This window comes from Pimephales promelas, chromosome 6 (assembly GCF_988280905.1).
Source record: "Pimephales promelas chromosome 6, fPimPro1.hap1.1, whole genome shotgun sequence".
Classification (NCBI taxonomy): Eukaryota; Metazoa; Chordata; class Actinopteri; order Cypriniformes; family Leuciscidae; genus Pimephales; species Pimephales promelas.
In genome coordinates, this window is record NC_142774.1 from 14,863,195 (window position 1) to 14,887,500 (window position 24,306).

General features: G+C 37.3%; 1 protein-coding gene and 1 long non-coding RNA gene across 2 annotated transcripts in view; one reads left to right on the forward strand and one right to left on the reverse strand.

The window, feature by feature from the left end:
- The window catches only part of nr3c2 (nuclear receptor subfamily 3, group C, member 2), an 84,315-nt gene extending 75,162 nt beyond the window's left edge, over nucleotides 1-9,153 (forward strand). Inside the window, exons 7-9 of the mRNA XM_039691029.2 lie at nucleotides 291-421; nucleotides 4,623-4,780; nucleotides 6,175-9,153. Coding sequence (XP_039546963.2) covers nucleotides 291-421; nucleotides 4,623-4,780; nucleotides 6,175-6,330 — 445 coding nt within the window. The 3' untranslated portion in view covers nucleotides 6,331-9,153. The remainder of the gene's footprint in view (nucleotides 1-290; nucleotides 422-4,622; nucleotides 4,781-6,174) is intronic.
- LOC148978512 (uncharacterized) overlaps nucleotides 1-13,584 on the reverse strand; it is a 91,695-nt gene extending 78,111 nt beyond the window's left edge. The window contains exons 1-2 of the long non-coding RNA XR_016169018.1: nucleotides 13,086-13,584; nucleotides 11,598-11,694 (exon numbers count right to left, since the gene is read on the reverse strand). This is a non-coding gene — a long non-coding RNA (uncharacterized LOC148978512). The remainder of the gene's footprint in view (nucleotides 1-11,597; nucleotides 11,695-13,085) is intronic.
- Between the last annotated feature and the right edge of the window lie 10,722 nt (nucleotides 13,585-24,306).

Sequence of the window (24,306 nt, forward strand, 5' to 3'; positions counted from 1 at the left end):
TAAACTATTTTCATAAAAATTTTGGTAACACTTTATTTTACAGTGTCATTGTTACATATGTTACATGTATTTACTATAGTAATAACTATAAATTATGCATAATTACATGCAACTAACCCTAAACCATAATCCTAACCGTTTAGTAAGTACATGTAGTTACTTAATATTACTCAGTACTTAAATCTATAATTACAGTGTAACAATGACACCTTAAAATAAAGTGTAACCACAATTTTTGACAATGTGACAATGAGGTTGTTTACTACAGATCCTCTCAATTTCTCTTCCAGGGAACGTATGCGGCAGTCAGCCATGTTTGATCTGTGTGTGGGCATGCGGCAGGTGAGCCAGGAGTTTGTCCGTCTACAGCTAACTTATGAGGAGTTCCTTGCCATGAAGGTCCTGTTGCTGCTCAGCACAGGTGAGGTTGTGTGCACATCTTACACATGTGTTTCAAACAGAGAGCCAGCCAACAGAGGGAAATAAGCAAACGCATGAATGAATAGATGTCTTCTCTCACCACGTTTACCTTTAGTACCCGGACTGAGTACGTGGGTGCATGTGCGAGATAAGAGACATTTGTTTGATCACATTAATTGAGACAAATTGTAAACACTTCTCATTTTCTTATAGCATGCGTGGCTGAAATCATATTTAGGCATATTCATAATACTGTATGAAAAGTGTTCCATACATATTAGCTATAGTAACATTGACAATATATATATATATACATATATATATATATATATATATATATATACATATATATATATATATATATATATATATATATATATATATATATTTAATGAGGACATAGTAAGAGTAAGTATAATTAATATAATATAATATAATACAATATAATATGGTAATACTTTACAATAAGGTTCATTTGTTAACATTAGTAAATGCATTAACTAACATGAACTAACGATGAGCAATTTATTAGTTACAGTGTTTATTAATCTTTGTTAATGTTAGTTAATACAAATACAGCTGTTCATTGTGCGTTCATGTTAGTTTACAGTCCATTAACTAATGTTAACTAATACAACCTTTGATTTTAATAACGTATTAGTAAATGTTGGAGTTAATATTAACTAAGATTAATACATGCTGAAGAAGTATTGTTCACATATTGTACATGTTAACTAATGTAGTTAACTAATGTTAACTAATGAACCTTATTATAATATAATATAATATAATATAATATAATATAATATAATATAATATAATATAATATAATATAATATACAGCCTTTTGGATGCTAGATCAGGTTAGCTCTCATATAGTGTACAAGATCAGGACACATACTCAGATCAGGTAGACGCATCCAAAGCTAACAGCATATGAGACTGAGGTAAAGTTTGAGTTCTGAATTCTCGTACAGGATAGATTTTGGGATCCACAATCACTTGCTGATCCCTTGGAGCCTTTCCAGAAAGCCCTGCTGTACTTAATAAAATCCAGTCAGGAGATGGGCACTGCTCCAAGAGCTGGTATTTTTCTCTCCAAAAAGAGAGCTTCATGAAAGGAGAGAGAACGGCTGAAGTGAAGAGCTGAGGGTTTTGGTGGAGCGATTCGTTATACAAAATCTTTCCTGATACAAAATCAACATAAAAAAACAAAACGTAGATGTCCTATGCGGATTACATCCTTGATGGAGCTTATGTATGTCATTACTGTTATAAGGGGTAATAATGACATATGCTCTGCTGTTCAACCTGTATAAAATCTGCTGGGAAGAGCTAGTTTGTTTTAAAAAAAATAAACTGGTATTTGTATTTCACTGGAAAATCAACCCATTACACAAATCATTGTGGATTAGACTGCATCGTTATAATATACTGTACATTTAAATGTTTTGTTTCTATTAATGCTGTTGTATTGTGTACATGTAATATTATGATATAATTACAGCTTAAGTGCATTACTTTAATATTGCAGCATTTTAAGAAATTTTGGTTCATTTTAATGTGTTATCAACATTTTTGCTATTGTGTCATGCCTTCTACTGCGGGGCTCCAGGGCTGCTATAGTTTTAGTTGAGAGAGAGAGAGAGAGAGACAGAGAAATAGAGATAGACGAGAGACTGACTGTTATTATTTGACCTTGACTAAGGTTTCAGAAGCCCTGCAGGCTCTCACATGACCTTATTTGCAATGGTAGTGTTGACCTGCTAAAGAGTAAGTCACTAAACTAAATCCTCTCCTGTTTTTTGCCTCTTTTTTTTGTAAAGTCCATTTAAGCTTTTTTTTTTTTTTTTTTTTTTTTGGCTTGTGGTTGACCCAGACATTAGGAAATAAATATTTTCACAAATGATGCTTTAGTGCAAAAAGCAATATGTCTAAAATTCACGGAGTCAGTGTGTGATGGTATTGTGCTCAGTGTTAATTTCCTTGACAGAAGTCTTTTGTTGAGTGAATCTTACATTTTCATCAACAATCACACCGTGTATTGCAAAGTATTTGGACAGCTGTTTTTTGTTATGTCATTTATTTGCATTATACAACAAAATATAAAATTAAGTAGTATTAATTTCAAAGAGATAGGACAGGCAACCCTTTTAAGCTTTTAATTACAATTTTTAAGTTAAATTAATATTAGTTTAGCTCAATCCACAACACTTTTTATTTCAACAAATTAATTGAATAATTAATATCAATAATACAAACTTTTACAAAAGTTAATGTGGCTTTTCGCAATTCGTAAGCGTTATACTACTCACTTGTTTCGTGTAAACCGAGCTTTGGCTATCTTTCTCTGCCTTTGAGAAAATGAACGTGTTCGGATGTACAAATGAACACAAAAGTATTTTTAGTTCCTTCATCCGAGCCTCTGAAGAAATGGGTTAATTTTATTTTCTCTGGAAATGCGCCGAAACAACTTCCTAAAGTTTTGTATGGTCCAAACATTTCACCGACGACTGTTTCCTCAACTTGGGCTAATACAGAACTGGCCTCGATGAACGTCTGAAAATAAATCAATCGAGCAACAATTTGTGATGTGTATCCAAATTGTTCAAGTTCAGACAGGTAATCTTCTCAAAATTATTCAATACTGTTTATTCATAAGTCAAGCCAGTGACTAAAATATCAACATTGTTTCTTTTAGTAGGATGAAAATAATATTATTCAAATTGTATGCAGAAAGCATCAAATAACAATCTTTCCACACAGAGCGAGTTTATCTGGACAAATCGTTATGAAATCAATGACGCACGTTACACTGCACAACGAAGCTCTTACTGTACATGTACATCATCGTGTTTGCATTGGTGAAAGCATTAGAGAGAGTGCAGAAACTGCGTTGCAATGGTAAGATCTTCATTCTCGCGTTCAATAGACTGTCATCTACTTGCTCAATGCTCCTCACGGCAACATTTTATGTGATGGAATAGATTAAAAACTTCTCATGATTCGTTAATCTCGATAGCTGTAATAGTAAAAACGTATAATAGCTGTAGTAAAAGTATTTGAGAGAGTTTCACATAGAATACGTAGCTATTTCATATGCAAGCATGTCAGCCAACACTGAATCCCACATCAGACATGACCGTTCAAACAGAGCGTTCAAATCAGAGGATAACATCAGGCTAGGAAAATGCCTTTTATTTCTAAATTATGACTATTTTTGATCTAAACAGGGCAACCCAGGAGGAAACATTATAAAAGAATAAAATAACCCCATGTCAGTGGACTTTTAACAAAATGTGTAATCTTTTCAGTTAGTTCCTTGCTAAGAATTGGGAACATGTTTGTGCCTTAGGCCAACACTGAGTATTATTAAAAGATGTTAGTTTTTGCATTTTAATCATTTCCATAATTATCACTACAACCTTACGGTGCTTCTAGGTAATAGCTTTTTTAGTTTACACTGCTTTGTCTGTAAAAACGTATTGTTATTATCAAAATCACTTTGAGACAAACAGAAATGAAACAATGGGGTTCAACAAATCTAATTTGATCAGAATAGACATTATTGGCATGTTGTTGGGTAGAAAGAGGATGAGGACGAGCCGTTTCTTTTACAGCTGAATGTCATTTCACATGGTTGGCTGTTGGCCATGGGTGCACTTGTTCTCTACACGATAGGAGAGAATTACTCCCTTCAACCTGCATGAGATTATATCTCTCATCTGCCAAAAGTGAAAGTACTTTTTAGTACTTTGAGTTAATCCTGAATAACTTTACACAAGGGAACATTAATCACCTGAGAAGGCAGACTGCGAGACAGACAGATTAGATGGAAGGATGAATAGAGAGACTGACATAGAGACAGATGCTGTTTTACGCACTACTCTCACTTTGGGGCAGTCGTGGCCAAATGGTTTGAGATTCGGACTGTTAACCCAAAGATTGCGGGTTTGATTCTCAAATTCGGTAGGAAATGAATGGAGCAAGGCACCTAACCCCCAAAAAGAAAAATGGATTCCCACAGCTCCGTGTGTGTGTGTGTGTGTTCACTACTCCTAATGTGTGTGCACTAACTTGGATGGGTTCAATGCAGAGAACTAATTCAGTGGGTTACCATACATGGCCTTCATGTCACTTTCACTTTCATATAGCAAGTACTTGCCACTGTTACAAAGTGACATCCTTTTTTTTACTGACAGTGCCCAAAGATGGTCTGAAGAACCAAGGGGCATTTGAAGAGATGCGGGTGAATTACATCAAGGAGCTTCGCCGCTCAGTTGGGAAAGCCACTAACAATTCCGGCCAGACATGGCAGCGCTTCTTCCAGCTCACCAAGCTATTGGACGCCATGCATGAAGTAAGTCGAAACACTCCCCTGTTATTGGCTAATAGATCAAAGTCAGATGCAAATCTGCTCTAATACAGAGTACGTTTTTTAAGCTCATTGGTTTCTCACAACCTTTCCCTTAAGAGGCACTCATACACATCTAGAAAACCTAATTATACCTCCCTAAACTAATCCCTGTCATGTAAGAAATATCTCATCTGATTTCCAGAAGGTCTGTCATAATAATGCTTATTTTATTTTTAATTAACGTTCAAGCAAAGCAGTTTTAAGGTTCCTGATTTGAGCATGACACATTATATAAAATAGGGATTTTACAATTTTTTAAAGCACAGTTCGTTTTATATGTTCTTGAATAAAGATCTGTGTGAGAAAAATACTAAGCAATAGATTATTAAAAAAAAACATGTTGATGCCAAAACTAAATAATCAGCATTTGTATCTTTGCACTAAAGCCACAATAAATTAAATCATTATCCTGATTTTTTTTTTTTTTTTGTATTAAGTTGACTATCTTTTTTTCTACCCATTATTAAATGTTATATATTTAAGCTTTGTTTTTAAGGCTGTCATTAAACATAAAATAGGTTGTAATTAAGCTCATGATTTATGACAATATACATTTTTGCACTAAACGTAAGTTAACATCCTTAGGGTCCCTGGACTTCAGTTTGAAAACCCCAGATGTAAAATAAAAGGGACAGAGTTTATAGCATTTGTTTCTAGTAGTAATCATCAGCTTTATTTTAATGGTATCTGTAGTAAGTGCCAAAAAATTAACATCTAAATACAAAAATATGTTCTTATTTAAATCAAATACCTCAAATGTGTCAAAAAAATAAATAAAATAAAATAGAACAAGCTAATATGTATGCATCCTCAAGAAGTGACTCACAAATGTTTGTGATTAGAAGCTGAAAAATATTCATGTCAAAATATTACAGATATCTCTTTTAATATTAATATTACAGACTATTAAAGAGTTATGTCAAGTGTGTATTCAAATGAAACTGCCATCTTTCATGTTGACACTGAGAGATGAGAGCTGCAGTTCATTTCTGAGAGCTGTTCATTTCTAATCACTTTCTGCATTGCTGCCAGCTCAACATTTTGTAATGGCACACAAAAGTACTGGAAAAGACGCTTTGAATTGCACTTGAGGGTGAAGAACACTTGACAGCAGTGTTGATTTATTAATCTGCAAGATGAAGAGAAACAAGTTCTGCCTCAAAGCGCTTTGGTCAGTTAGACGGAGCATCCATGAATGATCTCAGCTGCTCTACTGTCTTTTCATCAATGTATGTTTACCCAGACTCATGTTTCAACAGGACATTAATGATGAGCACTGTCATCTTGAATTAAATATGACAGTTCCATTGACTGAAGTGTCCTCTCTCTCTTTACAGCTTGTGGGGAGCCTGTTGGACTTTTGTTTCTACACTTTCCGTGAATCCCAGGCTCTAAAAGTTGAGTTTCCCGAGATGTTGGTGGAAATTATCAGTGACCAGATACCAAAGGTGGAGTCAGGCCTAACAAACGTCCTCTACTTTCACAAGAAATGACTGAAAGCTTGCAAAAGGAGGGAAAAATGAAGGATCGAATGAGAGAAAAAACAAGAGGACTCCCAGCCCTCAGAGAGCGAAAAAGAGCAAGCCCGCTATGCTTAAAGGAAGGCGTAACGCGAGGCTTGGTTTAAAGCCATATAAGGCTTGCGTAGTGAGGGAAGGCAAAGAGTGATCTCTGTACCCGGCCAACAGAGAAGAACTCATATTTCATGTGACTGAGCGTTTCGTACCCCCAAAGACAATGCTGACAATGTTCTATATGGATATGAAGCCATATTCTTTGGTAAAGCTATAGTGCACAGTCACATGTGAATACATCACACACACACACAGTAATATGGGCCCACATACTAGACATATCCTTGACTCCCAGACCTGTCAATCTGCCAGTAAATGCCATTGCATTATGTAAATCTCATAAAATGAGAGATTCAGTAACAAAACTGCTCGTTTTAGCTGTCCCCAAACAAATCACTTTCAAGAAACGGAAGATTAAATTGTTTGCAAGACGAATTGAGAAAGGACATAATCAAGGGCTACAATACATTAAATTAAGCTGAATCGTAATTGGTGCATAAAAGTTATTGTAGAAAGAATTCAATCTAAATTCATCTGCAAATGGCATCAAATGTATATTTTGCTGACTTGAAGTGTTTACATGGAGAGAACTGGCCACGCTGATGGAGTGCTGTGGTGGCCCGATAATTGATACGCTGAAAAATGGCAGCTCTTGGATATTATAGCAAATATTATGGCTCATCTTGTAAAAAATTAAGATCACACAGACACACATGCCACATTTTTGTGTGCGAGCTAGGACTGTAGCAAATTTAGTCAATTGTACCTAAGCTGTTACTAAACCAGCTCCCTTTTGACGTTAAGGAAAACCCAGTAGTAATTTACAGTCCCAGAGGAGAAGAGCATTTTGTACGATTGTAAAGTTTTTTTTTTTTAGTTGTTGTTTCAAAGAATCAATCCAGCTAGAAGCCATTTTCTAACAAGGTGCTTCTGTTTTCTTAACGTAAAAAGTAGAGGATTTTCAGTAGCAGCACATGTACAGTTAGATACCGTATGTGATTAATCAGCTTTTTTGAAGCATACAGCTTTCATATTAGTAAACAACAATAACAGTAACCTGCTCACAAACACAATATATGTGTATCTTATGATTATAATTGTGGCTTGTAGACATATTTTTCAAATGTTGTACATAGGAAGTTTCTGATTTAAACCACCCTGCAATTAAAACCTGGCTATTTTGGGAAAATACCAGTCGACTTGAGATTACTTGAGTGAATTGTATCTAAAAAAAAAAGGAATGTGGACCTCCGTTTCATGTTTCATAACCCCACTGTGCTACTGAAGGAATCAAAAGAGGTACCGCTAGTTCTCAAATGCTGTGAGCTGAAGGTTTGCGTGCGTTTTGTGCATTTGTGTGTGTGTGTGTGTTTGTTTTTCTGTTTCTCTAAAATTTCCTAAATCCACAAGAAAGCTTGATTTTTGAGAGGGCATTGTTGGTTTTCTCTGTGATAGGATTAGTATGATGCTGTTGGCTGATTTTGATTTGCACAGACACGATAATGTGATATTTGGTATATTAGATGTTCTAATTGTGTTGGTTATGTTATGTGCTTTGGGTGGGGGGTGGGGGTCAGTATGGAAGGTTTGTGAACTGGAAAGGTCCAAGAACTTTTAATGTTTGCCTTTGTGATGTAGCTGGTTGGTGGTAAGCGACTGTCGGAGGACACAAATCATAATTATGTTAGTTCAAAAAGAACAAATCAATCAATCCTATTTCACCGACCTGTCAATACACTGTATGTTGAAAGTTTTTGATGGACCTCAAACTAGATGTTGCAATGTTATTTACAGTAGTCTCTCCCCCCCCAATCCCCCCCCCCCCAACCTTTCCCTTTTTTAAATACACAGATATATACATATAAAAGAAAAGATGTTAAAAGGCTCATGGGATGTGAAGTATTTTTGAGAGATTCTATTTTGCTGGACACAATATATTAGTAATTTGTCTAAAAAGAGTATATGAGATCTTTTGTAAAGTGAAATGTTTGTGCATGCTTTTTGAAAAGATGTTTACAGTGTATTTAAGAAGGGAAACTTGTGCCTTTTTTCTCACTAAAGTTACCATTTTACAGTATCTATTGTAAATAAATCAGATAATTATTATGTTGAGTTGTATGGAACATTTCTAAATTAAATATTTGTCGGCCATCGGGATGTCACGCGTTTTCCCCCTTAACAGTTACTGACTGACCGTAGTCAATCAGAATCCAGAGCGAGACCCAGAGAGCATTATGGATACACATTTTTATTTTTATTTTTCATATTTATTTACTTTTCACAGCAAGAGAAACTTGTTTACTCCCTGAATGTCACTAACTTTAAACTTGTCATTTTGGTCTGTAGTGATGTGAACTAATTGTATGTTTTTGTGGGGTTTTTTTCTTACCCATCGCTTCGCCTACAAATCTAAAAACAAACACAACACAGAGCTCACTTCAGAGGTTAGCTACTTTATGCTTAAAGGAAAAGTACTTTTGGTTGCCAAAAAAGTAAATATATACATACGAATCAAATCAAGCAAGAAAACATTGAAAATTAACTCTTTAGTTTTGCACTGAAAATATTTGTTTTCATCTGTGTTTCACAAGTTATTGATGTCTTGCGAACTAGCAATGCTCTATATTATTATTATTTATACAGTATATGAAAAATATATGGATTTTTTAAAAGAGTATACAAAAAAAAAATCAACATATATGTACAAAAAACCTAAAGACAGAACTAGGATAAGGAGCACAACTGAACCTAAATAGCCTGATATGAATTCAGATGTCTATCAACAACTTAAAGAGAATATAGAATGCCATGCTTGTTGCAGCATGTTTGCAATTTGCGTTACTCCATCACCAAATGATGAAGCTTGAAATACTTAAAGTTAATGTGGATCCACTGGATGCTTTTGGGTTGCTTGTTACTTCAGCTTTGACATTTTAGATGTGTTTTTGGGGAGTCTAACATGTAAAACTATGCATTTGTACAAATCACATTACCACCAAGCAGCACCTTTGTGCAAAATAAGGGCAAAGCATGGTCAAGGTAACCAATATGTTGAAACAGAATAAAACGCAGCTTACTAGTGAAAACCCACTGATCTCATTTTGTGTTTGAACATTAACAATCATGTGTTAATGGATGTTGACTTTTTTTTTTTCTTTCGGTTGGGGGGGGGGGGGGGGTGGGGGGGGGCTGGTGTTAAACATTTGTTTGAAGTGACAAAGCCATATCTCTTTTGTGACAAAAGAGCATTTCCTGTTCACATTTTGATTTTTCCCTTTTTTTAAATCAGTGCTTTGTACAATACTTGTTAGCAAATCTCCTCAGTACAGAAATATTCAACATGAGCAAAAGACAGATGCAATTAGTTCCTCTAAACTGTATATCTTGTTGCAAATCTTGCCATAACTTGTGTTTGCAGAAACATCAAGGGATTCCAATAAACCTGTTAACAATTCATTTCTGTGCTCTCTTTCTTTCAAGAATTGGTGTTAATTCTACTGTAAATTTTACTGTATGTACAGTATAACTACACAAATGTAATATAACTTCGATTTCGACTTCGATTTTGACTAATATAACTTCACAAATCGATTTCGGCTTTAGAACAACTGCTAATGTTCATCAAGCAAGTTAAAGTTGCAGTAGGTAACTTTTGTAAACAAATATTTATTTTTTATATACTGTATATATATATATATATATATATATATATATATATTTGTTAAAACTGTCATTATGTCCTGAGAGTAGACTATAAGACAGATAATCTGTGAAAAAAAACAAACACCTCTGGCTCCTCCCAGTGGTCCTATTGCCATTTGCAGAAATACACCGCTCCCGGTCAGAAACAACCAATCAGAGGCAGGAGGAATGTCTTAGCAGTGTCAATCACGCTTGTGTATGCGCTGATCACACCCCTCTCTTGCACAACGCACCGCTATGGCAGAGAATAGGGTTGGGTACCGAAACGCGGAAGACTCCCGGAATGTCTGCTGATAGCGAGGAGATTGGCCAATACCGAGTAGGTACTGGTATCGGATAAAACCCAACCGATACCCAACCCTAGCGGAGAAACAACCTAAACTGCCAATTCCTCGAGTGGCACCTGCTCATAAAAAAGACGGGTAAAAGGAAGAAAAAAAAATATGATGATAAACAAGCGTAAAAGAACAAATTGGACAGAGTCCATTGACTCGGTGTCAAAACTCTAGCCGTGTTAAATGTAGATAAAATGTCACGCACTGTGCAAAGCAACAATTAAAACCTGCTAATTCACTGGTTTGTCATGTTGCTGAAATAATATTGTGGCGAGCAGGACGAGGCAGAGGGACAGGGACGTGAGAGCGGCGCGAGGCCGGTGGCGTGAGTGATAATGAACGACACAGTGAGACACATCGGCCTCGCATCTCTCACTGAGGAGCGGAGGCAAAGGAGGAGCGACGGCAGTGGAGAGAGGAACAGGCCTGATTTTATGCTGTGATTTTCTGCAAAAATAACGACCGACATGCTTGTTTGCTTTGAGGCCCCTTTAAATACAGTTTTAAATAAGATCACGCATTCGATCTACGTCAGAGCGTCCACGAACCTTTCCACGGCATCGTTGAGAGCGAATTTTGCCGCTCTCGCCGGTGGTGGTCTGAACGTACGGTAAGTTGTGCTAGTGCAAATTTTCAGGCTAAGTCAAAGTTTTCTCAAAGTTACCTACTGCAGCTTTAAGTATTTCAAGTGCATTAGAAAGTGTATTTGAGTTTTGGCATATTTGAATCTAAGTCTATCATCTGTTCAGGATTAACTTAAAGGCAATTTGAAAAGTTTATACTTTTGTATTTCTTTTGTGAAAAATTGTAACTGCAACTCCAGTCGAAAATTTCAGACACAATGGATCTTGTCAGAAAGTACTTTTCCAGCAGCCACTCACTAACTTCCACTGATTATCAAACAACTACACAAATGTATTTAAATGACTGTATAACAATCTGCCAAAAAATGGCAAGTGGGGCACTAGCTTATTGTGAAGTGTTTTACACACAGTTTGATAATATGATAAGAAAGAGTTTGAGCATTCCAATGTACAGGTATGACTGAAAAGACTGAAAAAGTGGACTATTTACAAAAGGTCAATATGTGAAATGTTGTAATACATTTAAAAAAGACAGCAGTTTTGTTTTTTGTTTTTTCAAACTTACCCTACCCCTCATGGAGCTGTGAAAGAAGTAGCTGTTTGCAGGTCCAGTCATGAAAGCTTCAACATTAGAAAGTTGTCCTGACCCTGAAGTGACAGTACTGAAAGAAAAAAAAAATAATAATAAGTCAAAAGATTACAGCAGAAATGTGTATAAAAGCCCATTGCTCCCGTTGCCTCCTTGTGGAGAAAATTGTCCCGGTATTTAAAATGCACTGTTCAATCTACTGACAAGCAATTAATGTGAACTAAAATATACTTGTAATGTAAATTACCAGTACTCTTAATTCTTAATTAAATGTATAATGTTTCAAGCACAAATAAAAATTTGCCAAAATAAATTCAAATATATCAATTTAAATTTACCTAAAATGCAATCAGTTGAACTTAAAAGTGATTTTAATGCATTTAATGATTTTAATCTTTCTACAGTATGTACCTTAACTGTACCTTACCTAAGTCCGATAAACACAACTAATTGACATATTTTTGGATTTATTGCCCTCAATTTCAACAGATAAACATTCCATCAGATTATCAATAGAAAATGTAATGTCAACAATCACTTTACATTTTAAATTAGATCTTACAAACAATGCAACACCACCTCCCCTTTTATTGTACCTATTCTGAGCTAACAGTCTCAGTTATATGACGTCTTGGGATGTCTTTTGACCATACGTCAAGATCTGCCTTTTTAGGGTACCCTTAAACATCGGTTACATGGTGATCCCGGGCCGTCATATAACCCATTTTTCTTCACTGAGCCAAGTTTCAGTAATCGCTACCACACTAAATTTCTCCTTAAAAGTTTGCAAGTAACTTTTAATTTAATAAAATATATACTTTGCATACTCCTGCTATTGAAGTGAATTAGTAATACAGTCATACAGAGTAATACAGAGTAATCACAGTCCTGTTGAAAATTATGGTAGAAATGGGTCTCTGGGTCTATCATTTTCTACATCATAAAGTTTGTGATCTTCAAAATCAAAACACTTAAGGTGTCTGTCACTCATCTCTATACAATCTGTCACTCATGTCTGTTCAATCTTTGACCCTTCTTCATCTTTCATCTATATTTATCCAGCTTAGAGACACAATTGATGGTCAAGAGTCAAGACTTTAGCCTGCTCCGGTGGACCATTTAGTTTTATCATTATTTTACAGTTCCTAGTCCATGTAGCCTGTATTTTTTTTCCTCTTTCTTCAGAATCCTTGCTTGATGAGCAATCTCTGCATTCTTCTTGTTTAGGTGTTCATTCACAAACACATCTGTGCCCTTTAGTTTTTCTGCAACTTTTAATAACTCAATTTTATATTTTCTACCCACAAATCGATTGATGATGTTTGGTCTCTTTTTCTATTTTTGTAGACATTGCATTCTTTTTTTGTTGGACTGTATGACAAGCAGCTATAGTTTTTTTGTCTAATGAAATGTCTTTACTACTGAAAAACTCAATAACTTGCTGCTCAAGTGAGAGTAATTTACCTGGTGGTGCGTCCTCTCCTTCATTGTCCCCTGCTGTTATCCGTGCATAAGTGCGATGAGTAGTCTCAAGTCCAGATATCACCACATCATCCATTCTTTACTGTTCCAGGTTCTCCACTCTCTTTTCCAACGCATCTATCTTCTCATCCCTTTCTTTAATGATCGCTTTCAGTTGTTGTATATCTCCTGTCAGACGCACTTTACTAAGCTCCTCTGACATAACATTCAATGGCAGTTTAACTTCTATAGCCAAACATGGAGCCATTATTGCTGATTGTTAGTTGCTGAGACTTGAGGTAATTTAACAGGCCTTTTGCTGGTTACCCAAGCACATGTTGTAAAAAAAGTGCTTAGAAGGTCAAAACCCCCAAAAATATTACTGCAATTCCAAGCATTACTTGGACATCAATGCACAGATCATGAGCAAACACTTGGATGTCAAGTTATCTTTAAGATATTCAATAGATTGCAAAACTGAACTGCACAGCCCTCCTAACCAGCAGCCATCTTGGCAGCCATCTTGTGTTCTTAAGAGAATTGATTATTTGTCAAATTCTAATGATGTTTTTATAATTTGTTCATTGATAGATTGTTGATCTAGTAAATGATTTAATCCACTGAACACTGCTGTGGTAACATAAAAACACTCTCCCAACAGCATACGGTTTCTTTTTAGCCTTAAAAGTCATTTATTCCCAGTCAAATTGAAATTATATAGTTGTATATATCACTTGTGATGGTCTTTTGTATAGATATGGCCAGACGTGCAGTCTATCAATAACATCAGAGCGACAGCACTACAAGCGCCCACAAGCGATATCACGCTGGCGGTGTGAACGGGGCTTTTAATTGTTATCATGACTCACTCACAACTTCAGTTGACGTTCGCTCATGCGCCTCACGTCATTGGCTGGTTTCAAAATTTGACTGGGAAATTTGGGCCAATGTTGATTTATGATTTTGAAATTATTATTTTTTTTCTTCTTTTTTATTTTTATTTTTTAACAGATTTACAACACATTGTGATGTTAGACTCTGTGAGTACACAAAGCATGACTCATTCACAGGGGCGGATTGTGTATATATATATATATATATATATATATATATATTTTACAATCTATGGGGTGGAATCATAGATATCTATAAATGCTAGATATCTCGTCCACGCTGCTGGCCAATGGAGGTCAACCTCTTCACCTGGCGGCCATCTTGTCACAGGCAGCTCGCTCACTCGTAACATCATAACTTCCTCAATTTTATACCGATTTTCGGTAGAAACGGTTTGGTTTGTTATAAACGTCAGAGATGTACTTATGACACAGCATACTTATGAATAATAAAAATAAAATAATCATCCAGAATTATAGCCACATCAATAATGTTTGTAGGAAACCAAATCGTTTGTAAATCCGTCAAGATTTCAACGAGATAAGAGTATTTGTGTTCGTGCTGACCACTCATCTTACATCAACTTACCTGTGACAAGATTGCGGTGATGACGATAGAAACTCAGCCTTAAGACATCTAGCCTTTATATAGATATCTATGGGTGGAATGGCCATCCGGATTCTCTTCTATTTCTGGGACATGGAAACAGAGACTTAAGCAGTGAAAGGAGTAGACCACTATCTCCGGCTATCTGATTCTAGGCCCTTTCATGAGCGTTCCAAGCGTTTGGATCCCACAGATATTGGTGATGTTCGAAGATGCATTCAGGAGATTATGAAAGTCAGCACCATCAAGGATTCACAAAGCCCCTACGCCTACCCTAGTGTAATAGCCCGGAAGAAAAAGGGAAGCGTAAGAATGTGCACAGAATATCACACACTTGATGCTCAAACCAACCCGGTCTCATCCCAAGACGTCATATAACTGACGTTTTGGGACGTCTTTTGACCATACGTCAATATTCGCCTTTTTAGGGCCCCCTTAAACGTCGGTAGATGAGGTTAAGGGATCCTAACTCTACCCCAGACCTAAACCTAACCCTAAACCTAACCCGTCACCTAAAAGGTAAAGCGTCAGTTGTATGACGGCCCGGGATCGCCATCTACCGACGTTTAAGGGGGCCCTAAAAAGGCGGATATTGACGTATGGTCAAAAGACGTCCCAAGACGTCAGTTATATGACTTTTTGGGATGAGACTGTGTTACTCAAACAGTGCCTGACCAGTATACTACTCCCCACATAGACAATGCATTGGACAGTTGGACTGTTTGTCAGAGAGTAGATGGTTTTCTGCCCTTGACCTTTGAAGTGGCAATTACCAAATAGCTGTCTGAAGAGGATAATGAAAAAAATGGCTTGATATGCCCTTTAGGATTCTATTAGTTTGAGTGTATTTCACAGGACATCACTGGGGTCCCCCTTTGACTTTTCAGTGCTTGATGGAAAAAGCTGTTGGTGATATGAGCCTGCTTCAGGTCCTTGTCTGCCTGGATAACCTGATTGTCCTGAAAATTGTTGGAAGAGCACAGGGAAAAACTTCTATAGGTCCTGATCAGATTAGACTAATTGGGACTAAAAGTGTTATTGGACAAGTGTAAATTCTGCCAGACCACAGTAAAGTATGGACATATAGTATCTGCTGAAGGCTTTGCAACAGACCCTGACAAGGTCAAGGCAATCAGTGCCTGGCAACAGCCTACGGACCTTAATATCTTTTCTTGGCTTCTGTGACTTTACCGTAGGTTCAAACCCAACTACACTGCAAATGTCCAACCTCTTACTTAGCTTACAAAGTGTTACGCACCTACCCAGCGAGGTAAAAATTTGGACAAAGATAAATCCAAAACCTACTGTACCTGAAACAGTCTGAGTCAGATGAGACAGATGAAACCAGTCATGCACGGTTGCCTTTCAGCAGATCATTCAAGATTCTCACTAAAACCCCAGTACTAGATTTTGCAGCAAATCCTACATCTTGCATGTAGATGCCCGTCTAAAAGGGTTATGGTGCTGTTTTATATCAGGAGCATTCCTCCAGTCTGCAACCTATGGCAATTGCCAGTAGAAAACGAAGCAATTCATTTTTCATTGTCTCTTGAAATGGGGGGGTCATAGATCAAGTCCATGATTACCTATAAAGGAGACAAATTCACCGCACATAGTGATAATAATTCACTTACATACACGTGGCGAGCAGGACGAGGCCGAGGGCTGTGAGAAAATGGCCGGTGGCATGATTGATAATGGACGACACTTGCGCGACGCACCGGTCTCGTATCTCTCACGGAGGAGCAACGACAGTGGAGATCGAGAGAGGGCAGGCCTGGATTTTATTTTAGTTTTGTTATATGTGACAGCAGTCATCTGTGAGGGGCTGCTGTCTTTACTTTCATTTGTATTTGTTTATTTTACGTTTATTAAAGTTTTCGAACATCGAACCTTGCTACAATACATGTTTATCTCTCAGTGCCACAGGGCATCATTGGTTGGCTGCCTTATCCACCTACGATTTTGATTTGCTGTACCGGCCAGGCAAGAACAATAGGCTAGGCTGAACAGGAGAACACAGTTCTTTGGTGGGTTGGCAAAGCATGTCTAAGACCAAAAGATCCATATGCCAGATGGTTCATATTGACCTGAAGCTCAACAAGGTCACCTAGGTATGTTGGACAACAAGGAGCCTCACCCGAGTGCATTCCTAATGTCTATGCTTTCCCTGTTAAACTGAAATGTGACTTCTTGGAGCAGAAATCCATGGTCAAGTTGGGAAAAGCACAAAAGAATAATGTTTTCTTGAGGAAAGAAATTAAGGGAAAGCGTTGATGCAAGGGACATGGCCTACTGATGTGAAAGTGAATTCTGAGTTGAGGTTCATGCAACGTGAGGATAATAGGCTTATATTGAAAGGTTTGCTTTAGTGAAACAGGGCAATACCCACTGGAGATTAAGTTTCCCAGCTCATCCAGTCCATGGACCTCACAATAACATGGGTCTTCTGGCCACAGATCCACAGATATCTGGTAGTAGATTCTACTGGGCCAAAATGGCTTGTGAGGTTAAACAATACATCAAGATTGTGGGGAGTGCAGTAGAGATCTGCATTTCTGCCAAAGTCGGACGGGGCCCGCCTTATTTGTGCCCCCTAGGGCCGGGCTTCGGGACATTGAACCTTACACACTCAGACTCTGAGTATTCTTTCAACTCAGGTAAGTGGTTTTGGGGTGTGTTTTGTCAAGTTTTAATGTTTTCTTGCCTTTTCACGTGACCAGGACTCTCCAGTATTCTCACTGTCCAATGGGTAAGGGGATCACAATAAATTGTTTTGACCCCTCCTTTACCATGTTTAGTTTCAGCGCAGTCTCATCCCAAGACATATATCATATAACTGACGTCTTGGGACGTCTTTTGACCATACGTCAACATCCGCCTTTTTAGGGTACCCTTAAACATCGGTTAGATGACGTTATCGGATCCTAATCCTACCCCAGACCTAAATCCTACCCCGTCACCTAACCGACGTTAAAGGTAAAGCTTCGGTTGTATGACGGCCCGAGATCGTCATGATGTAACCGACGTTTAAGGGTACCCTAAAAAGGCGGATGTTGACGTATGGTCAAAAGACGTCCCAAGACGTCAGTTATATGACTTCTTGGGATGTGTTATTAGGTTTTACCTTATACACTGGTAAGTTGGGCGTTTTGTCAACCACAACATATGGCACAGAACTTCTTCGACTCTGAAGTTTGTTTTCTCCCTCACCATTCCATCACCATTTTTGAAGATCTGGAATCTCTGTAGCAGTTTTATACCTAGTCACTTCATTCTAGGTGTAAAAGGCCCTGGATTGAAACCTTCCACTGTGGATGCTGTGCTTTTTCTCTCACAATGATCAGTAAGAGACTGTTCTTCTGTTAGGAAGCTGTCTCGTTTTGGTTTGGACTTTTTTCATTAATCTAACTGTTGTAAAGAAGTGGCCATGAGCTGTGGTGAAGGTTTGATTTTTGCGAATTCTGATAAGCTGTCAGACAAGTGCCGGTCTAGGGCCTGAGCATCTCTGTCAGGGCTCTGTCACTTCGGTCTAGTTTATTCTGTGACAGAGCCCTGACTCTACTGTATTGTTTTGTGTGAGCTCTTCTGTCCATGTGAGCTGTTTTGTGTGCAGAGCTTGGTGTTCGGATCCTGGCACCTTGGCCTAGTTTGGTTTCGGTTTTGGAATAAAGCAGCTCATTAGCACCAAACTACCAGCAATGGATCGATGGATCTAATCTGCATAGATTTTCTCTCAGTTGAGCCTGACTCCAATGGAATAATCTTGGTGGTCACAGATCAATTTTCTAGGTAGGCCCAGGCAATAATCCATTCCAATCAAGGGCATGACTGAGTCATTTAATAAAATAGATCTTGCTACTCTTGGGGATTCACAAATCACTTACCACTCTATTCAGCATCATCATCAAGGTGACGCTCAGCCTGACAGGTTTAATCGTACCTTGCTCTCAATGTTGGGAAGAAAAGTGATCCGGTTGAGGAGGAGTTGATGGTGTCTTAGGGTTGAGTAAGTTAACGGGAGCGCTTTTCTGAGGAAATCACTGCGTTCGATGGACATCCATCATCGGGAGGTGAAACATGCTCTTCTTACTGAAGACTTTAAGGTACTGTATGTTTGTTTCTTGTTGAGTGAAGCATTATTTAATTTGTTTGACCACAATGCATCGCAGCATCATACAGGCCTGCAATATTAACATTGAGACTTTCATATTGAGTTAATTGAAGGGTGAGCTCATTATTGGCAGCTTTTTATTTGGTTAAAGAGTCCTTTGGGGACTCAAAATTAAAAGTGTATACCTTCAGGAATACCTAAAGGAATATTTACAATGAGTGAATATATAAAAGGTTGAGATTTTTTGGGATTACATTTACATTTTGAAACCACCCAAAACTTGATCTGTTTAGGATACAGGGTTTTTTTCAGTGTATTAGATAAAAAAAAAGGGTATTGTTAAATACTTTAGTAACATACGCAAAATACTAAAATCCCAATTCATCATTGTGTATTGTAATACATTTTAAGCTTAAGGGACCCAAGAAAAATAGTAACAATCACAGTTACAAAAATTCTTAACTGTCACCGTCCCGGTACCGGGACGCCTAACTTTACTTCACTATATTTCTATTAAATCCTAATCTAATTATGACAAATTATATATTTTTGAAAAGGTCTAAGACTTCTAATTAAATATTCGACCCCTGTTTTGTGTTAAAAATTATGTAGGAAGAGTAATTAATGAATTTATGACAAGAGTGCACCTAAAAAAAATTGCATCATAACAGGAGGTCTGACCTTTGTCACAAAAAGTTGATGCACCCACTTTTAATCATTGAAACTTCTGTTTTTATGCTAAAAGTTCATAATAAAACATAATCTAGTATTTTTCAATAAAAAATTAAAAATCGCCTTTTTTATTATATCACACATTTTAGTAGTTTTCATAAATTAGGTATCATTTGAAAGCTTATAAACTCAGAATACATCCTGTGAAAACCATTTTATAATTGAACGTTGCGTTACCATAGAAATTGTACTTATTTTATGAGGCTCCTCCCCTTTTGGGCATCCTTATTTTTCATAATTTATGATCAAAACCTTTATTAATCTTGACAAAACACATATTGTCAGAAAGGTCTGAGTCTGAAGGTTCCAAATTTTGTGACAAAATTTATATTTGAACAGAAATGTATTAATTTGTTAAGGCAGAATGTACACAACTAAATTCAATGGAATTCAATGGCACCCGGTAGCTATTTTTGGTACTACGCCTAAACAAAATCTCATGGGAACTTCAATTTTTGTGATATCAACTTCAAATTTGGAACATAACTTGGTTAGATTTATGGCTTTGATTTTATAGTAATTTTAGAGTAAAAATATTTTGTAAAATATATATTTTATATAAAATAAAAAATATATAATACAGTATATTTGATTTACTGTGAATTAAAACTTCCATAACTTTTTCATACTTTCATTTTTTTGAAGTGTTTTCACTTCAGCAATAATCTGCTGAGTGTTTTCTTTAAAACAAGACCAAACTTGGGTATATATTCCAAAGCATTCTTAAATTACAACCATTTAAGTGTGAATAGAGCATTTAACCCCCATTCTCAAAAAAAGGGGGGGGGGGGTGACAGTTAAGGGGTTAAAGTGAGTAAATAACCAAATTTAGCTCACAACAAATGGGAAAATAAAAAGTTTATTATAAGAACTTAGATGGTTCCCTTATAGAGTGTATAAATAACGCTTCCATTTACAGTACAGTACTTACATGTACTGACAGTGTACTTACCTAGAAAGTACTGGCTAAAATAAGGTAAGTCAATGCATTCTCACCCCAAGGCGTCAACTTTTGACCATGCTTCAATATTCAACGCTTTAGGCACCCTTTAGCGTCAGTTACAAGACGCGATCCTACGGCTAAAGGGTGCCTAAAGCGTCAAATATTGAAGCATGGTCAAAATGCTTCCCAAGGCGTCAGTTAGGTGATGCCTTGGGGGTGAGAATGGGCTGGGTAAGTACATGGGTTAGGGGGTAGGTTGAGGGTAAGTACCTAGTTATTACCCAGTAATTGTAATTACTACATGGGTTACATAACTGTAAAAGGAAGCGTTACCAGTGTATCTAATAAGCAAAAGGTCAAAAGCGCTACAGACTATTTTAATTTTATGGTGACTTTAAAATGCTGTCAACGACTGTCCATTGCTAGTTGATGATGTCTATGCATTAACTCATGTTAATGAATTTAACCTTATTTTATGTTACTGTGTTTTTTTAATGTGGAGTGGATTAAGTTAATTGTTGTGGATAACAGTAGAAAGACATTAGATCATGTGATGCTGCAGACATCTGAGTGGGAGTTGAGTGAGTGGAAAGAAACAGCAGCAGTAGGAAGAAAAGGAAATGGATGAAGAAACCTGGATACAGTATGTGGCAAAGCCCAGTGGAAAACAGAGAGAAAGAGGGGAGTAAGTTTGAGTGACCAAATCATAATTCAAACCTCTGTGGCGGATTTCAGTTTTAGAAAATTATATTTCTCGTGGGGAAGTGAGCATGAATGAGGCAGTAAATAATTATGGTAATATGAGTAGGAAAACAGCAAGTCTCATCTGTATTTACTGGTGCAGCAGTGATGGGAAAAAAAAAATCCTTGGAAAAACAGCATGAGATAGAGAGCAAGATCTTCTGACAAAGAACATAAGCATTAACAATGTAACACCTCCACGTCCCCAGAGAGAAAATTCGCCATTAACCTCGTTAGAAGCCCGATCTAAAAAAAATGTACTTGTTTGCCAGACTGTGAGAGTAGACAGTATTACTTTTGCTCTTTTGCGCAAATCCACAGCCCACTCCAAATCTCTCCCAGATTGCAGATTGTAGTCCTGCCAGATAAACAGAATCTATTGGATCAGGCAGATTTCAGGGCTGTGGCTTCACACATGGCAGCTTCTGTGCCCCAGATTCTCTCCTCGCAGACATTCAATCCTTTTCAGTTTTGTTTTTCAGTGTCCCTTCTTTGTCTCATTCATCCGAGATACAAAAGCATAACAGTTTGCTTATATTTCATACATAGCTGCATCCAGGGCAGCATGTTGTGAGAGTATTCTTAAAGAGCACAAAGAAAGTGTAGTATCTTTTACTGTACAGTACAAAACATGGGGGAGGAGGGAGGAGATGCTGGCCGCAAACCTAACGCGCCATAGGAAACCAAATGAAAACATTCGGAGTTTGGTGGATAATACCAAAGTACACAGCATCATCTATATCTGAGATCAGATGCAGTGCTGCATTGCGCCATCTCACTCTTTAAAGGCACAGAGTTTAAAGGCATTCAAATAATGATTTGGTCTCATGACCATGCACACACACAAAATGGACAGATGGGTAACTTTGTGGTTAAACGGCATCCAAGGAAAGAGAAGTGAAAGTGAGACACAGAAGGAGAAAAAAAGAAAAGAAAAGAAAAGCCAGAGGGTGAGAAAGTGAGATGAATTGGACAGGGATGGCAGGAGGGTGAGTTTGCCCATCTCATTAGCTTGGGCTCATCTGATTATGTAAGCACCCGGCTCTTCGACACATCGCCTATTTTTAGCCAGCTCCCATGTCTCGTACTATCATCTGCTTTATTAGTTATTGGATGTCTGTGACTCCGCCATGTCATGATAATTATGTAATACGTGGTTACTCAAACACACCCATTCAGGGGCACACATCTCAGCAGTCTGGAAGGCATTTGTGTGTTAATGATGTGTACAGTGCACTGAAGTGTGACAACACGCACACACACACACGGCAAAGTCCGGAGGTGCTTTGTAAGCTAATTAGACAGAGGCTGTGACTATACTTCACTCTACAAGAAATTACCCTGTTTACTTTTTTTTGTCTATTTCAGTGCACATAATTTTAAAGACAAACATTTAGTTGGTAATCTTTCATCTTCCTCTGAAATGACTTGGGCGATGTTACCAAGAACTCTTATTTTTTTGACCCATTCACTCGACCACCTGGCATAAAGAGATCACTTTTCAGAATCCAATCACTTCCTCTTTTTTCTTATTAAAGGGATAGTTTACCCCAAACATTAATTGTTCGTAATTCAATTTACATTTCTCGATAGCTACATTTACATGCAACCAAGATTGATGGATCAATCAGATTGAAAAGCCTTCAAGTACTGTTAACACGTTAAATGTTAAGATTGCGCTCGATCTGAATTAAATTTTGATCCGACTGAAAGGGGTGGTGTAGACCACGAAGGCTCGAATAATCCAGGGGGCATGTAAAAAAGCATGTAAACCCTTAAATTGGACTATTTTCGGAATATTTACTAAATATTGATTGGCATAGCTCCGGTGACATTATCGCGATTCTGAACACGACCAATGAGGACTAAGTATGCGCTGTTTTGCAAACGGAAATGTGAATCAGATTGCAATGTTTACGGTTAAAATAAACAGATCTGAAATCAGATTGGAAGACATGTACACAATACATACACCAAGACAGTGCTCTTGTTAAATGGAAGAAATTGCAACACAATATGGAGAGTAATATGTAAATGGAAGAAATTGCAACACAATCTTATTCCAAATATAAGAGCCAATGCAAATGAGTAAAGTTATCTCATCACTGAAGCTGCTGTTAGAAGCTCTCATTCTCATAGAAACCTAAGATTGGTGCTTTGACTGCACATGGGCATATTTATTTTTTAGCATAAGAAACAACATGTATGAAACCGATTTTATTACCGATTTGAAATTTAGGTTTGTTCAGCATTTGTTCCTTCTTCTGGAACACAATATAAGATATTTAGATTTTTTTTTATACATTTTATAATATAGAATTCTATGGGGAACAAACATTCTTTAAAATATATTCTGTGCTCTGCAGATGAAATAAAAGTAATGCAGATTTGGAATAACATAAGAGTGTACTATAAATTATTTTTGGGTGATCTGTTGTCAGGATTCGTACATGTTGACAGGATCAGGAACCTCGAAAATCCCTTTAAGTGGACTTTAAAGCGGTGATGAACTGAGAAATCAAATTTTCCTTGAGCTTTTCACATCTAAGAGGTCATCATATTATAAGAATATCCTGTAAGTTTCAGAACTGAAAACGTCCTTCTTAGTCCAATAAAAGCTTTTATTGACACCAGGGTCAGCAAACGACTAGTTTTTCAAAGTGGGGAACTATGATGTCAGAGGATAAAACAACACCCCCACAGAAGAAGATCAACACCTACTTCAAAACGACCGGTTTAGCTCCGCCCACCGATTCGCGCATTACACACATAGCTAAATAACATAGATGCCTACCTCGCGATGACAAACCAGATCGAGCTACCGAGCAATACAAAATATTGTGCATTGCCTGGTTGTTGAAGAAGACAGTCATTGCGCCTCCTCTGGATTCCAATAGGACTGCATGGATAAACTTTATTTTTAATGACGTTCGGGCAGATGAGGGTAAACATTGTCCTTCTGTTCGCTTCATTTCACTGAGGATTGTTTTGTAAACAAGACTGGATTTGCACACCGATTTAGATTAAAGAACGGTGCTGTGCCATCTATATTGGATCTGACAGGAATTGTGCAACACACGGACTCTGGGTCGAACATGTATGGGCGAATCACTCCAGTTGCCATTTTACAACATTGGACGTTTTCAAAACAATTTCCCCCAAGTACACCAATGGGTGAGTTGAAACTCATTATA